The sequence below is a fragment of the Hippocampus zosterae genome, chromosome 9 (assembly GCF_025434085.1).
Source record: "Hippocampus zosterae strain Florida chromosome 9, ASM2543408v3, whole genome shotgun sequence".
Lineage (NCBI taxonomy): Eukaryota > Metazoa > Chordata > Actinopteri > Syngnathiformes > Syngnathidae > Hippocampus > Hippocampus zosterae.
This window is the reverse complement of record NC_067459.1, coordinates 19,229,228-19,244,044: the sequence shown is the minus strand read 5'-3', so window position 1 is coordinate 19,244,044 and position 14,817 is coordinate 19,229,228. Positions and strand designations below refer to the sequence as shown.

Below are 14,817 nucleotides of genomic sequence, written 5' to 3'. Positions count from 1 at the left end.
GTTATAGTGACATTTGTCACCGTGACATTTACATATTAGTTCGATCTACAAGAACCACTCGCTCTTATGCACGACTGTCCGTGTTTTGTTATGTGTTGTGTTTATTATTTTACTTTATGTTAACTGTTTTGTTAAGCGCTTTGTTACAGCTGCCGCTGTTGTTAAAGCACTCTATAAATCAGCATGTATTGTATTATATTCTGGCTACATAGAAATTGAATATTTCTTAGGTTTCCTGAACACACCCTCACTGGTTTCCGCGACGGAAGGACAAGAATTTCGGTATTTCCAACGTCTTCTGAACGCAGCACTACCTCTGGTTGATTTGCCGCGATGGAAAGAAAAGGTATGTTTGCCGTAAACTTAAAAAAACATTTTTTTCTGCACTACATTTTCGCTGTTACATTCGACGTTATCGTGGGCAGATTATGTCAGTATGATTTGTCGTGTGTATTGTTAAACCCCGTTAAATAATAGTTGAAAGATGGACCATGCGCAGTGTATGTTGTAGCATTTATGCTAGTCGTGTCCACGAGACTACCGCTGCGCGGATGCGCTTAAACTTTGTAAAATATGTCGCAATCGTCAACACCTTAATTACGAACAGCCCACTGAACAAATACAAACTCTTTTTGTTCCGGATAAAGGCTGAATTATTCGCCAACTTGGGAGCACCTCTACGCCGGTTTGCTAATTCAATTGTGTAATTTTGGTTCCACTGAACCTGTCAGTTTGATGCATCAAAAAAATTAAATGTTAGGTTATCTATATTATGATTTTTTGTTAGGCCATCTATTTTTGTTTGTAATCAGAGAAAGCTGCTCAAGGTGGACGTGGAGTGTTTTGATTTTAATGCTTTTTCTATTTGGCAGTACTCGCTTTACAGGCGAGGAAGAAGAGGACAAAGCCTCGGAAAACTGGAAGAAAGTAAGTTCTCATTACCGGTTGCAAAAGATGTCGAACAAAATTAAGCAGACTGGGCTATTTAGCTTGTTTTTGTACGTCATTCATCTTCATTCCATTCGTGCTCTGCACGATTGAAGAACTACTTCAAGCTGGTATATACAGGGGTGTCAAACAATTTGGGGTTTTATTTCAGAGAGTTGTTAAGACTGTGAAAAGCATATAAATCTGTAGTCACCTTCATATACATGATTGCCCTTGCATTGTACATCAATGGTTCTCAAACAAGGTGCCATGGCACACTGTATTGCTTTCCAATTTCACTTATATGGGGAGTTTGCAAAAAACTTTTTTTTTTGGTCGTATTTGTTAAAACTCTGTATGACCTGACACTGAACCAAATGATCTATGAAAAAATAGCTCTCCATGGCTTCGCCTAGTCCCTTAATATTTATTTGCAAGACACTTGCATCTGAGGAAAAACAACCAGAGATGATGCACCACATGCTCTGGCTGAGACAGAACCCGTACAACTGCCATGAGAACCTGCCCCTCTGCCAGGAGACAGAGGATGTGTGTAATAGCGAAGGCCGGGAACAACTGAAGCATGTCACGGGAACCCCAATCACATTTTTCTTTGGTTCGTGCTTTTCTAACCCTTTTTTGTTGTTTGGTGTTACCGGTAATTGTGTGGCGGGTGGGCTCTTTTTGATGCTCTTGTCCTCCATTAGAGGGGAGTGTTGGCGCTTGTTGCATTGTACGTTCATGCGGCGATTACTTGGCTTAGAATTTCGGCCGTGGGCTATAAGGCTGCAGAATTTTTGGAATTTGGAAGTTATTTTTCTTTTATTTGTTGGGTGGAGAATGTTGGTGCTGCTGGACTGTCTGAGGTGGTACGGCTGTGAGAACTGCATGAAGCGGAGTGTGTCACGGGGGAGGTGTGGAGAGAAATGAGTGACGCTAAAAAGTACAGTGAAGCCAGAAGGATGACTAGTTGAGAGAATAAAATTTGAACCAGTCTTCCTGCATGTGTGGCATTTGCCAACTTGTTGGAGGACTGCAGTTGCTTGTAGTCAGTCCTGCAATACATTTTTCTTTCTGTTTTCTGGACTGTGATTACGTCTATCATCCCAGCGTCCTTACAGTGGTCAAAGGAAACGCTCTCATCAAAGATTGTATTTTGCATGGAGAGGATCTTGCATATAAAGTAAAAAAAAATTGGTGTCAACAATATGTTTAGGGACACACACTTCCTTTGATTAGAATTTATTTTAATAAACATGGGTTTAGGTAATCCTGAAAGAGGCCTTTTTGTATTAGAGATGAAAACACACTTAGGGTTTCCAGTTCTTTTGATGTTTCTACATTTTTCCTTATCACTGATACATTTTTGGTTCCATTTCAATGAGGGGTGGAGGGGCAATCAATTTAAGCAACACATTGCCTATTTTATTGCACTTCTGAATTGTACAACCTCGGAGGGTTGTTGTAAACAAAATTCCATTTGGCTCTTAATGCCAAACTGACAAACCTGTTTGATCATTTATACGAGATGGGTGTAATTACATTCTGTATAATGCATTCCAATTACCCACATCAGTTGTTCATCCCGCAGTGAGTGTTAAGCCTCAGTGACATTTTGCTGCTCTTGTGCAAAGGAGCGCGGTGTGGATAATCCATCTCGCCTATGATTGAGGATATTAATGTTGTCGAGGCTCAAGAGAGAAGATGATGGTGACACAGAAGAGGGGTGGGTGAAAGAAATGGTTGGAAGGGGCGGCTGGTGTTGTCCCTTCACCTGCAATGCAGTGCTGAGCTGTTTTTGCCCAATCGTCTGCCAGCTGCCGTTGCAAGGGGTGGGGCCAGAGGCTTATAGCAGCCAAGGAGAGTTCTCGGTCAGAGATGGAGAGAGAGAGAGAGAGAACAAGAGCAATGGTGAAAGTGAGCGCTGATGTGCGAGTGGAGAAGCGAGAGTCTGCGAGTTGAGCGCTGATGCCCCGAGTGCCAGCCCCTTGTCTTCTCTTCTCATCTTTTGCTTCTTTTTCCACCATTCTATTCTATTTATTCTTTTTTTTTTCCCCCGCCACCCACTCTTGGCTAATGGTGTAAGAGCATCTTTGAACACCTGCCCTTTTTCTGTCACTGTCCTGTCTTCTTCCCTGCCTCACGTCCCATGGGTATCCGCGCATCCTGCAGGTAACCATTTTTGGTTGTTTTCTTGAACCGGGTCCACATGTTGAATTTCCCACATTGCTCTGTACCGTAAAGTACATTTTGCTCAAATTCACCCTTGGCTTTTGCCAATCAGAGGGTGTTTGAATGTCAGTGAATTTGTTTGTACTGTATATGTGCTACAGTCCTACAAAAAATGCACATGCAGTACACAAACTCAATTATGTCTTGTCGAGCTTCTGTTTCTTTGGTTGTTTTTTTTTTTCCACCCCTGACTAGTAGTCCAATTTTCCAAAATAACCGCATGTTTTTGGCATTTGTCTTGGCCATTAACAGGAAAAAAAATCCTTGTTCAAAATAACATTTTCTGATCATTTAAACATCTCTCAATTGTGCGAGCTGACGAGCATTAAAAATAAGTAACTGTGCTAAGAATGCTGCAGTGACTTCAAGAACTTGACAAAGACAGTTGGTCAGTAGGCAAACATTGGAGCCTACGTTTTTTTTTTTTTTTTTTTTTTTAGCTGCAGTGAGCAAGACGAATGCTGTTTGGTTCACTGTCTGCCTTGTTGCAAGTTAAAAAAAAACCTGGAAAGCACAAAGTGGTGTAAAGTCTCACCGTTGGTTAATTGATTCATCAAAGCGCTGCTGTTTTTTGTTGTGGGTTGTCTCCTTCTTAAAGCTGGTGGCTTGTTTTATTTTCCCCTCGGCAGTTTGACCTTTCAGCAATGCAGGGACTTCTTGTCTTACGACTTGACTTTCCAGGTTGAGTCATGTCCAAGTTTTTTTTTTTTTTGACGCACAAACACCAACTGTTACTTTGCTTTGAGTAGTACTGTATCAGAAATGGGGAGATTGTTTTTCTAATTCTTGAACGACTGTGTTCATATTTGCTCATTACAACCTGAACGCTTCGGCACCCTGCGACCCCATCAGCTGTTCAGCTAAGCAGTTAAAGTTTAATGATATTAGGTCTTGGTTGAAGGATTCTTAAATGCGTGACTTTGTGGTCACTCATTTTAGCACACATTTAGCGTTTAGAGTAAGTTTGTGCACATTGCAACACTGTCCTCCTGCAACTGGAATGAATTGAAAAGGGGGGTACAAAATCGCCAATACAATAGTTTGGCAGCTGCAGCCGTTGCTGTTGAACAAGTGCCATGGTAAGTGAAGTGGATCAGTTGGAGTCATTTGGATTACAATTTATCCAGCAGCAAAGCGTTGCAAGGATATCTATGTGCTTGTTAATTAGGGGGTGGCTAAAGGGGGAAACTGTGCTGACCCCAATTCCAGCATTGCCCTCTCGAGTATTAGCTGCTATTTTAGTAACGGCTGCGGCAAAGGCTTTGGATTTGCAAGTGATGAGAGGGCACAGTGGGAAAAATGTCAATTTTTCAGCTGCTCAGTCAGCAGGATTTGAGCGTGTTTTGCAATGCAGCATTTCTCTGTGCATCATAGACGTATAAGGATGTGTCTGGTGCAGCAATACTTTGTCAAAGTGGGACTTACTTATATACTTATGCACGATCATATAATTAACATGATTGGTTCGTGTGTTTTGTGATTGTAAAGTGTCCTTGGGTGTCTTGAAAGGCGCTTATAAATAAAATGTAATATTATTATTATTATTGCATTCGTTCTGTGATCTGCAATTCCCTTTTCATGTGACCAAAAAAAAAGTAATGGCAAAAAGTCTTGCTCTATTACTTTTAAACAGACTATTGCCAACTTTAGCACAATTTTCCTTTTTCTGCAACCTCTGACTCCATCTCCTCCTGTCACTTTTCTTGAAGACCAGAGCCTCAGAGCTGTGGTGGAAGCTCCAAGCCAACTCAGCCAGACTCACCCGACCCTGATCAGGATGAGGAGATCCTGGGCTCTGACGATGATGAGCAAGAAGACCCTGGTGACTACTGCAAGGGTATAGACTCTCTGTTTGTTATCATAGCAAATTATTATTATTATTATTATTTTTGAACGAGGACATGTATGTCATCTTTGTTTGGTCAGGGGGGTATCACCATGTGAAGATTGGAGATCTCTTCAACGCAAGATACCATGTGATCCGTAAACTTGGCTGGGGGCACTTCTCCACTGTTTGGCTGGCTTGGGACATCCAGTAAGTTGTCACTAGACTGCAGAGATAATTTCAGAAGACACCCCCCCTCCCCACGCAAAATATCCTATGACTGCTTTCCTAAAGCTTCCAGTGAACAAATATTATGGACAATTTAGATCTTGGACTGAAAGCGCACTGGTGCACATGGTAAACATTTGAATTTGAATAATGCTTATGCAATTGGGGTCGCAAAAATGTTTTAAAATTGTGTTTTTGTCTGTGTACCTTGCAGGGAGAAGCGCTTTGTAGCTATGAAGGTTGTGAAAAGTGCCGAGCATTACACAGAAACGGCTCTGGACGAGATCAAGCTGCTGAAATCTGTAACGTGGACAACCTTGTTTCTCATTTTTCTTTGTTTCAGCCAAATAGCCCTGATACGTCTTTCTCTGTGGGGTTTTGGTTTCAGGTGCGAAACACAGACCTCGGTGATCCCAGCAGGGAGAGAGTGGTGCAGCTTCTTGATGACTTCAAAATTTCCGGCATGAATGGCACTCGTATCTTTAATGATTTTGTCTCTAGACAATTCAGGAACCGTGTCCCCCCCCCCCCTTTTTTTTTAAACAAAAGCTCTGATGACATTTAATTGATTTTGTTTGTTTTATTCTCCAGTCCATTATTGTGGTTACAGATCACTCAATTTTGCATCCCCCGCACCCTCCGCCTCATCTCTCTGCATAGCTATTTGTGGGTCCTGTACCGACAGCTTGGTGTGCGCATTGGCACATCCTTGGGTGTCACAAGCTCTGATGCACTAATGTTGGCACCATCCCCTTTTTTTCCTCTCCCGCAGCAACAAGTCTGCAGCTGTGCTATCTGACAACTCGCCCACACACCCTCCGGATATCATTATTATTCATCTGTAGTTGCTTACGTCCATTGTGGTTTGTCAAAATAGAACTCGTTTAACGGGCGACGCCATCTTCAGTTCTTCCTTGACTTGGCGACAGATGTATGCATGGTCTTTGAGGTGCTGGGGTACCACCTACTAAAGTGGATTATCAAGTCAAATTATCAAGGCCTGCCGTTGCCTTGTGTTAAAAGCATCATTAGACAGGTAGTGTAGCACATCCTCCGAAAGGCTCGGTTGCTGTTTTTGCTTTGATATTGATGATGGTCCGTGTTCACCTCGTGCAGGTCCTTCAGGGTCTAGACTACCTCCACACCAAATGTAAAATTATCCACACAGACATCAAGCCAGAAAACATTCTTCTGACCGTCAATGAGTTCTTTATCAAGAAAATGGCCGTCGAAGCGACACAGTGGCAGAAGACTGGTGCGGCGCCACCCTCTGGTTCTGCAGGTCATACTTTTATTTTCTCCTCTTAGCGCCTCCGACCAGATTCATGTTTGATCTACAATTTGCTCGTCATATCATGAAATGCTGTTCGATTGCCAGTTTTGAATTGACATCACTAAACAATTAGCTAGAGGAGTTGTTTATTGATGCCATTTAAATGATCATAAACTTGAGGTTTGGAGCAGTTAGCTATGAGTCACCATTGAGTGTGGATGTGTAAATGAGCACCTTGCTCTTTGGAGTGAGAGTCTGCCTCTGCATGAGTCTGTTAATACATCTTGGTGTGAGTCAGCTCCCATAGAGGTGATGGATATGCCGCCCATGTCCTCTCGTAATGTAATCCTCCTCTCATTTTCCTCTTCCCACAGTGAGTACAGCTCCAACACCCAGGCCGGTATATATGTTTTTAATATATATTTTTTTCTGTTATTTCCACACACAAAAAAACCCATACTGACTCATATTGGTGATTGTGCATAACACATCAGGAGTTCTTATCCATTTGTTATTTCTTTCAAGATGGCCAAAATGTCAAGGAACAAAAAGAAGAAAATGAAGAAGAAACAGAAGAAGCAGGCGGAGCAGCTCGAAGCGGAAGGAGTGACACTCGAAGCAAAAGAGGAGGACACCGCAGAAACGACATCTGACATCTCCTCTGTGTCGGCCACTCTGCAAAATGACAAGAAGCATCCTGTCACCGGTGATTGACCAAACGACCGACTCAACCAACATGATTGCAAACCCTAAATGCAAACATGTAGAATGTTGAATTAATACCTCTCTGACAGTGTCAGTAAGAATATTTGCATGATCCTCCTTGCAGAGGCACTTATTGCTAGGGCTTATCTTGTAGAACGTCTTGAAAATAATCAAGTGGTTGGTGAGAATATTAGTGTTCTCATTTTATCTGTTACAGAGTCTGCAACTGTCGGGCTACCCCAACAGATGTCACAACAAAGTGTACCCACAGAGGGCGCCACCAAGGAGGAGAGTAACATGGAGGTCAACTGCAACGGTAACACCTCCACCCCGGTTAGCGAGGCCAGCTGGGAAGGCCAGGATGATGGGACCAACCAGTCTGCGGAAGAGCTAAAGGACCAACGGAACGCAAACCAAGTAGATGATAAAACGGAGACTCTTGACAAAGTATGCAACGAAGACAACCTTCAGAGCTGCAACGGTGCCCCGGAGGATCCCGAGCCTCAGCCTCAGCCTCAGTCGCAGCAGCAGCAGCAGCAGCAGCAGCCACCTGCTTCCCTCAGCTCAGACTTTGTCACCTCAGAGATGAATGATGCCGTCAAAGTCGAGAAAAAGGATGAGGATATGGACACACTAGGGGAGAACAAAACACGAGGTCAAGATGAAGAAAATAGCCAAAACGGTACCTGTACGATTTCTAAATAGACAAATAGAACAATTACTTTGTATTTGAGTTATTGGTGTGGATTATGCTCATGTAGGTGCCGTGCTTTCACACAGATGTCATGCTTTTGATTTGTGACCGCTGACAACATTATCAACTATGGAATAATTTTATGTAAATGACAGGGAACCACGTGTAATCTCCTTGTGTTATAAGTTTGTTACTTTTGTCAAGTGCGAGGGTTCTCCTGTCACTCATCAGCTGTGCTTGGACTTCTTCCAACAGAATCATCGAGTAGCTTGTTGGTAAATCCTCTGGACCCTCTGAATGCCGACAAGTTGCAGGTTAAGATCGCTGACCTTGGAAACGCCTGCTGGGTGGTGAGTATTATAAATACTGTGGAGCTGCATCAATCAATGGATTTGTCACAAATACGTGCACTGAAAAAAATCAATTTCTGCCTCGCACAGCACAAGCATTTTACAGACGACATCCAGACTCGGCAGTATCGTTCACTCGAGGTGCTGATAGGATCTGGCTACAACACACCGGCAGACATTTGGAGCACTGCCTGCATGGTAACGACGAGGAGTGCAAACGCACATGTCGCCTTCACAAACAGAAAAATATCATTATGAAAGGAAATGATATTCCATCCGTTTGTCATTCTGTACATGAAAACACAACGTTATTACATAGTTGTTAGTTACCATAAGACACGGGTTAAAGCCAATGGGCCTGCTCAGCAATCGCATTACTGCATTCCTCTGTGAAAAAACAGAGGCACTATTTATCTGTTCAATAAGAGGGCGTCATGAGAGTGGATTGATGACACTCCAAATGATTACCAAAAAAAAAATATGTGAGCCCTTGGAAAGATGCAAGCGCTGCTTTGACAAAGATACACTTTATGTGAACTTTTTTAAAATACTTAAGCTCATGGTTTTTCTCTGTCTTCAGGCCTTTGAACTGGCAACCGGAGACTATTTGTTTGAACCCCACTCAGGAGAGGATTATTCCCGAGATGAAGGTTTGTAGGAAATCATGTCTCCAACTAATATTTGACATATCCGACATGAACTGTAGGCGAAACAGAATATAGTTGATACTGCCTCCCTTTCTATGAATTGTGACTCACGTGTTTTGGCTTCAGATCACATAGCTCTGATCATTGAGCTGCTCGGGAAAGTTCCTCGCAAGCTGATCACGGCAGGCAAATACTCGAAGGAGTTTTTCACCAAGAAAGGTAAAAACACACGGCGCAGACACAAACCTCACCTTGAGCCCGATAACTCCAGGGAGCATCCGTCTGCTGCCTCAGAGTACAGAAACTGCTTGTAGACTGTAGTGCAATTTTTATATTACTGGTTGACACAAGTCCGACCCACTCTTAACTCTTATAATCCCCATGACATATAAAATAAGTCTTGGAAAGAAAAAAAGGCACTACGGCCGCCTACCAATGACATATTTTTACATCTTTTGTGGCACTTGTCACAATTGAGTGGCCATGATTTCCCAAAGTTTAACCCTAGAATGCCCATTGAGGCTAGAAGATGGGGACAAAGCACTATTTTTCTTTTAAATCGGACTGTGGGTGGAATAAGGTATGAGTCTCGCCTCACTGAAATAGTTTCGTTATGCCACGATGCCACACGATGGCGCCAAAGCAACAATGAATGAGCTTACCAATAATGGATGATAGCTTTAAAAAGAAACGAACAAATCTGATCATTGCCAGTATTTGGGAGATACCAAATCACTCTCTCACTTTTGAAACGTCATTTTTACCCAGGTGACCTGCGACACATTACAAAGCTGAAGCCATGGGGGATGTTTGACGTGTTAGTGGAGAAGTACGAGTGGTCCAAAGAAGAGGCCCACAACTTCAGCAGCTTCTTGCAGCCCATGCTGGACCTTGTTCCTGAAAGGAGGGCCACAGCCGCTCAGTGTCTCTCACATGCTTGGCTGGCTTAAGAGGCGGCCGCCGCATTGCGTGTACATTACTGGGCTTGAAACCGCAACAAAACGGTGTGACTGTACACTCTTCATGGCCTTCAGATGCAACCTGCACATACTTGTCAGACCAGCTAAAGACGGCGCCTGTCACCTTCGATGTGATGTAGAATACTGACGAAAGAGGAAGCCCATATCCTCTCTTCCTTTTTCAGGGCAAACCTTTTTTTCCTTTCTTTTTTTTTTTTCTTTGGGTGTCTCTTCCACATAACACTTTTGGACATTTAGGTACTCTTGCAAATGAAGCTCCATAATAGAAAGAACAGAGGTTGCCGTTAAAATCACCGATTGATTTAGATGACTCAGAAGCCAAATATGTGCGGTCTTGTTTACCATTGCATTAGCTGTGCCATCTTTTATATCTTGATGTCAAAAGCCTTCAAAGTACTTAAGCGAATAAATGCAAAAATGCTGACTGCCACAGAAAGGACGAGGAAGTCTTCTTGTCCCAGCTTGGGAAGCGTAAACATTTCTACATTTGTAACGATTAAAAGCGGAAAGAGGATTAGATTTTATACATTTTGCTATGGATATTGTTGTTTTCAGCTTGGCACAACGCAATGTCGACAACCCCCACGGCCTTCTTAATAATGTGAGACTAGATTTTAGTAACTAAACATCAATCTGGACCTACATGGATTCAAGTGTTTGTATGCAATCACGACCTCTGCAGCATAAGCATTCACGTTTCGGGAATCTTTCAGTTCAGGTCCTTTCCAACGGCATGAAAGTAGGCTGTGCTGAAATAAACGATAACGGTACACCAAACACCTCATTACGTACACACCTCATGGAATTTGCTTAGGTTCTCTGTCATGTCTCCTCTTAAGCCAAGTTTTTTTTTCTGTAGGTAAGAAGAATAAAATGTTTATAAAAGTCTGTTTTGACCGTTTGTTTCTTGACTCACAATACTGAAAAAAAAATCACTGGACACTCTTGAACACTTGCGTCAAATGCTTGAGACATTGATCAGAATTTGTTAGTTTTCTTTAACAGAGTGTGTGTGTGTCAGACTTATTCGCTGAAGGCTCTGGTGTTTGGAGTCTGGATTGTACCCAAAGATGCATGATTCATCACTGATGATGACCGCGGGCTATTACATCGATGGGGAAAGCTCATTTGGGTATGAATTAGGTCTTTTCTGACACACTTCAAACTTTACATCCAAGTAGGATTTAGTTAAGCACAAACAGTTCAAGGGAGACGAGATGAACATCTCTGGATAAATTGTCCCGAAAGTCTTGCTTTGGTGATCTCTAGTACTGTCAGCTCACGCGTTATCTATATCGAAGACAGAAACAGCAGAAATTGAGTTGTCACATTGAATTGAGACACTTTTACCTCACATGCTCTCTTGCTTTTCCTTTCAGTACAACTTCTGTCCTGCTCACCCACCCTCCCCTAAATGCTGGTACCTTTCTCCTCCACCTGGAAGTCCTCGGGCAGCAGGTTGTCCTGTCTGTTGCCAAGGCTAAAGGCCAGGAAGGCAAGGATGAGCGAGTCCATGATGCTGATGATGGCCAAGATGTAAGCCCAGCGCACCGTGCAGTTGCCCAGGGTGTATTTGTCGGTCCGTTGGCCGCACATCCGCTTCACCTCCTCCGAGTCCCAGCCGTCAGGATAAATCATGCAGCCGATCACCATGCAAGCGCCTGATAGAGAAAGGGGGGTGCAGGAGGGCGATGACCTTGAGGTGAGTCGAGGATTGATGAACTGAATGGACGAAAAGTTGTATCGGGTACGTCTTTCATATTTGTCATCTGTCCAGTGTGATTTTTCTGTCGCATTTCGTTATAGTCCTACGCAGTGAGAATGAACCTGTTCCATTTGAATTTGGACAAGCGACCAGTCTAGTCGGTCGCTGGTCACATATAACAAAAAAACAACAACTTGTATTTAATAATAATAATAATACATTTTATTTATAACTTCCATCCATCCATTTTTCTGATCCGCTTATCCTCAAAGGATGCGGTGGGTGCTGGAGCCTAGCACTGCCGTCTTCCGGTGGGGCGGGGGGCACCCTGAACCGGTTGCCAGCCAATCGCAGGGCACACACAGACAAACAACCATCTGCACTCACACCTAGGGACTATTTAGATTGTACAATCAGCCTGCCATGTAGGTTTTATTTTTTATTTTTGTTTTTTGGAATGTGGGAGGAAACTGGAGGACCCAGAGGAAACCCACGCAGGCCCAGGCAGAACATGAAAACTACACATAGGGAGACCGGAGCTGGAATTGAATGTGGTACCTCTGCACTGTGAGGTTGACACCTAACCACTGGCCCACCGGGTCGCCCTGTGCTTAACTTTAGTTGAAATTATTGACATTCATGGCAACAATGTTAGTTCGTGCAACAAAAGCAAGCAGGTTAGTTTTAAATTGGGGTTCAATAAAATGGGGAACCGGTCTGTAAACCCTTGTTTCTTTGTTGTGAAATGCAGAAACAACAGTTCTGTACAACAGCAAAACTTAAAACATAAAGTTGAATTTTCCAATTTAAAATACTATCCACGTTTGAATGCTGGAAGTTTTAGTTCACCCAACATTTTTTTTTACAGTGAATCAGGGATAACGTTGTGACTATGTGTCTGCTTTTTTTGTGCTCACTGACTGGAGGCCAGCTGCATCCAGGCGCAGATCTTGTACACGCTGCCTGCGTTGCAAAAGAAGAAGAGGCTGAAGCACACGATGCTGCCCACCACCAGCAGCATGGAGATGCCCACGAAGAACATGGCCGTCTTGAAGGCCCCGGACGGGATGGAGCCGAAGTCAAGGGCGCTACCTTTACAGGTGAGCTCCGAGGTGAGCGCGTTGCCGATGCAGTAGTGGAACAGGCCAAAGTAGCCGGCCTGGGGCGTGTTGACGCTGTCCCCGATCCAGTAAGGTTGGATGAACACCACCACCGTGATGACTGCGAAGGTGATGGTGAACGCGGTCCACAGCACGCCTACCGCGCGGGCGTTGCGCACGTAGTTAGTGTGGTAGATCTTAGCCGCTTCCTGGGCTGGCAACATGGTCACCAACTTTTAAAAATGTCTGCTATAACAACAACCCCGAAGGCAAACAAGAGATAATACCGCCCACCGGAGAAGACTTGCAATTTATCCCATTAGGCGCCACTCATGTATAATTCATTGTAAAATGATAACCTGGCAGGTGGCGGCCAGGCCTGGCCGATACTTTCAGTCAGAAGGTATTACTTTCACTGTTGTTAAAGTAACATTTATGAACACAATGTTCCTAAACCTTTCTTGCACCAATAAGGCAAATCGATACTCTCTCTCTCTCTCTCAGAATTTTTTTAATCTCGCGAGAACACCCCCCCCCCCAAAAAAAAATGCAAAATAGATCCTGCCTAAATCTGCTCACAAATGCGCTCACCGCGGAATGTGTGTCTAGTTGAGCGCAAAGCTATTCTGCTTTAATCGTGATTTGGATGAAGAATAACACACTGCTCACGCAGGCAGATTCGACATGACAATTATAACGAACCAGCTGTGTGGCATAAATGCATTTTGACACGATGACCGCTAGGTGACAGTACAGAGCTGGAAATTAATGCATCAGTTTGTACGTTCCTGCTATAACTGTATATCAAGAGATTCGAACGCAAAGGCAACGACAGGAATAAAGTATATAATTCAAAACACGATTCCTTTTGTGACGTTTAGTAACCCATTTTATTGTTGATACTGCAAGGGCAGACGGTTTACAATGCCCATAAAATCCCCATACCGAAGTTACTGTTTAATCTGAAATGGAACTACTTTTCTAGTTTTCCTGTGTTGTGTTCTATTTAATGCGGACTTGTTATCATATTGCCTCGAAGGAGCCCCTCTAATGCATAATAACGATACACTTGAACTACAAACAACCCCCAAACTGTAATCAGCCAATGCTTCCCCACAATAACCCTCGCGGATGATGAGCCTGATGTTTCGCCTGGGAATTGAGGCACAATATTTACGATCCTTCTAGTTTACTTCATATATTTGTTTACACCAGGTCGTTTGGTGAATGTGTATCATATTGATGTGTAGCTCTGCACAGTGCACGCGTACTCGAGTGTAGGCACCGACGTGTCAATGCACTTAACATTATTAAGTGATGCTCCCCACCAGTGCGAGAGGGAGGCTGTGTATAATCTTTTTTTTTCCTAGAGCAGCAATCCAATTTACTCATAGAAAATGGAGTAAGGGATTTGTGTGTGCGTGTGCGTGTGTTGTGTGCAAATGAAAACAAGTTTAAGATTTCATTTCTTTGCTTACTTGTGTTTTTATATTGCCGTGTGCATGCTCAGCTTTCTCTACAGATAAATAAAATATATCGGTCCTCAAGAGAGAGAAAGCATCTTAACAAAAAATACGTTCTTTTTTAAATACAAAATTTTAACATGCATTCTTAAACATTCACGGGTGTGGCAGATGAAGAATTCTTGTTTGCATACGTGTCGGGACTCGAATATGGAAGATTCCTCAAGACCACAGAGGAGGAGCAAATCGAGAAGATTCTTTGAGACCACAGTGAGTGAGTCGATGATGCTCACCAAGTTGGAATAAACCACAAAACCAATTGTATGGGAATGTAGATTTCTCTGGATCATGTCTAAATAAAGAACAACATTGTGGAAAGTGTTGAAAGCAAATGACCCAAGAAAATGTCAATAAAAAAATTGTGCTGGAAGGGGCCACTGTAACTTTGAGTGGTTTCATTTTACCAAGACGTTTTGGACACTTTCATGGGAACAGTCCTGGACTGTGAAAGAAAATTGGAGTACCCAGACAGATCGTACGCGAGCACTGGGAGGACATACAAACTTCATACAAACCCAAAACTGAGACTCAAACCCTGAATCCCATACTATGAGGCAGACCCTGGTAACCATTACCCTAGCGAGGTGTCTGGAATTTTCTTTCCTTGATTTAGAAATAGAAAACATAG

The 14,817-nt window shown here is 43.1% G+C and overlaps 2 protein-coding genes across 3 annotated transcripts; one reads left to right on the top strand and one right to left on the bottom strand.

Moving 5' to 3' along the window:
- The first annotated feature begins 181 nt into the window (after positions 1-181).
- On the top strand, positions 182-10,749 carry srpk1b (SRSF protein kinase 1b). The gene is made up of 16 exons (XM_052075371.1): positions 182-346; positions 873-927; positions 4,869-4,996; positions 5,086-5,194; positions 5,427-5,514; positions 5,601-5,688; positions 6,142-6,248; positions 6,329-6,494; positions 6,860-6,885; positions 7,011-7,191; positions 7,408-7,872; positions 8,140-8,234; positions 8,325-8,432; positions 8,815-8,884; positions 9,008-9,100; positions 9,650-10,749. The coding sequence occupies exons 1-16, from the start codon at positions 334-336 to the stop codon at positions 9,829-9,831; spliced, it is 1,974 nt and encodes a 657-aa protein (XP_051931331.1). The 5' UTR covers positions 182-333; the 3' UTR covers positions 9,832-10,749.
- lhfpl5a (LHFPL tetraspan subfamily member 5a) lies at positions 10,544-13,147 on the bottom strand. Of its 2 annotated transcripts, XM_052075373.1 has the most exons (3): positions 12,488-13,147; positions 11,286-11,522; positions 10,544-11,151 (listed from the first exon to the last, which is right to left on the bottom strand). In XM_052075373.1, exons 1-3 carry the CDS (start codon positions 12,888-12,890, stop codon positions 11,141-11,143), a joined length of 651 nt encoding a protein of 216 aa, XP_051931333.1. In that variant the 5' UTR covers positions 12,891-13,147; the 3' UTR covers positions 10,544-11,140. The 2 variants fall into 2 exon arrangements, with proteins under 2 accessions (XP_051931333.1, XP_051931332.1); XM_052075372.1 differs by lacking the exon at positions 10,544-11,151 and having other exon boundaries at positions 11,272-11,522.
- Positions 13,148-14,817: the final 1,670 nt, after the last annotated feature.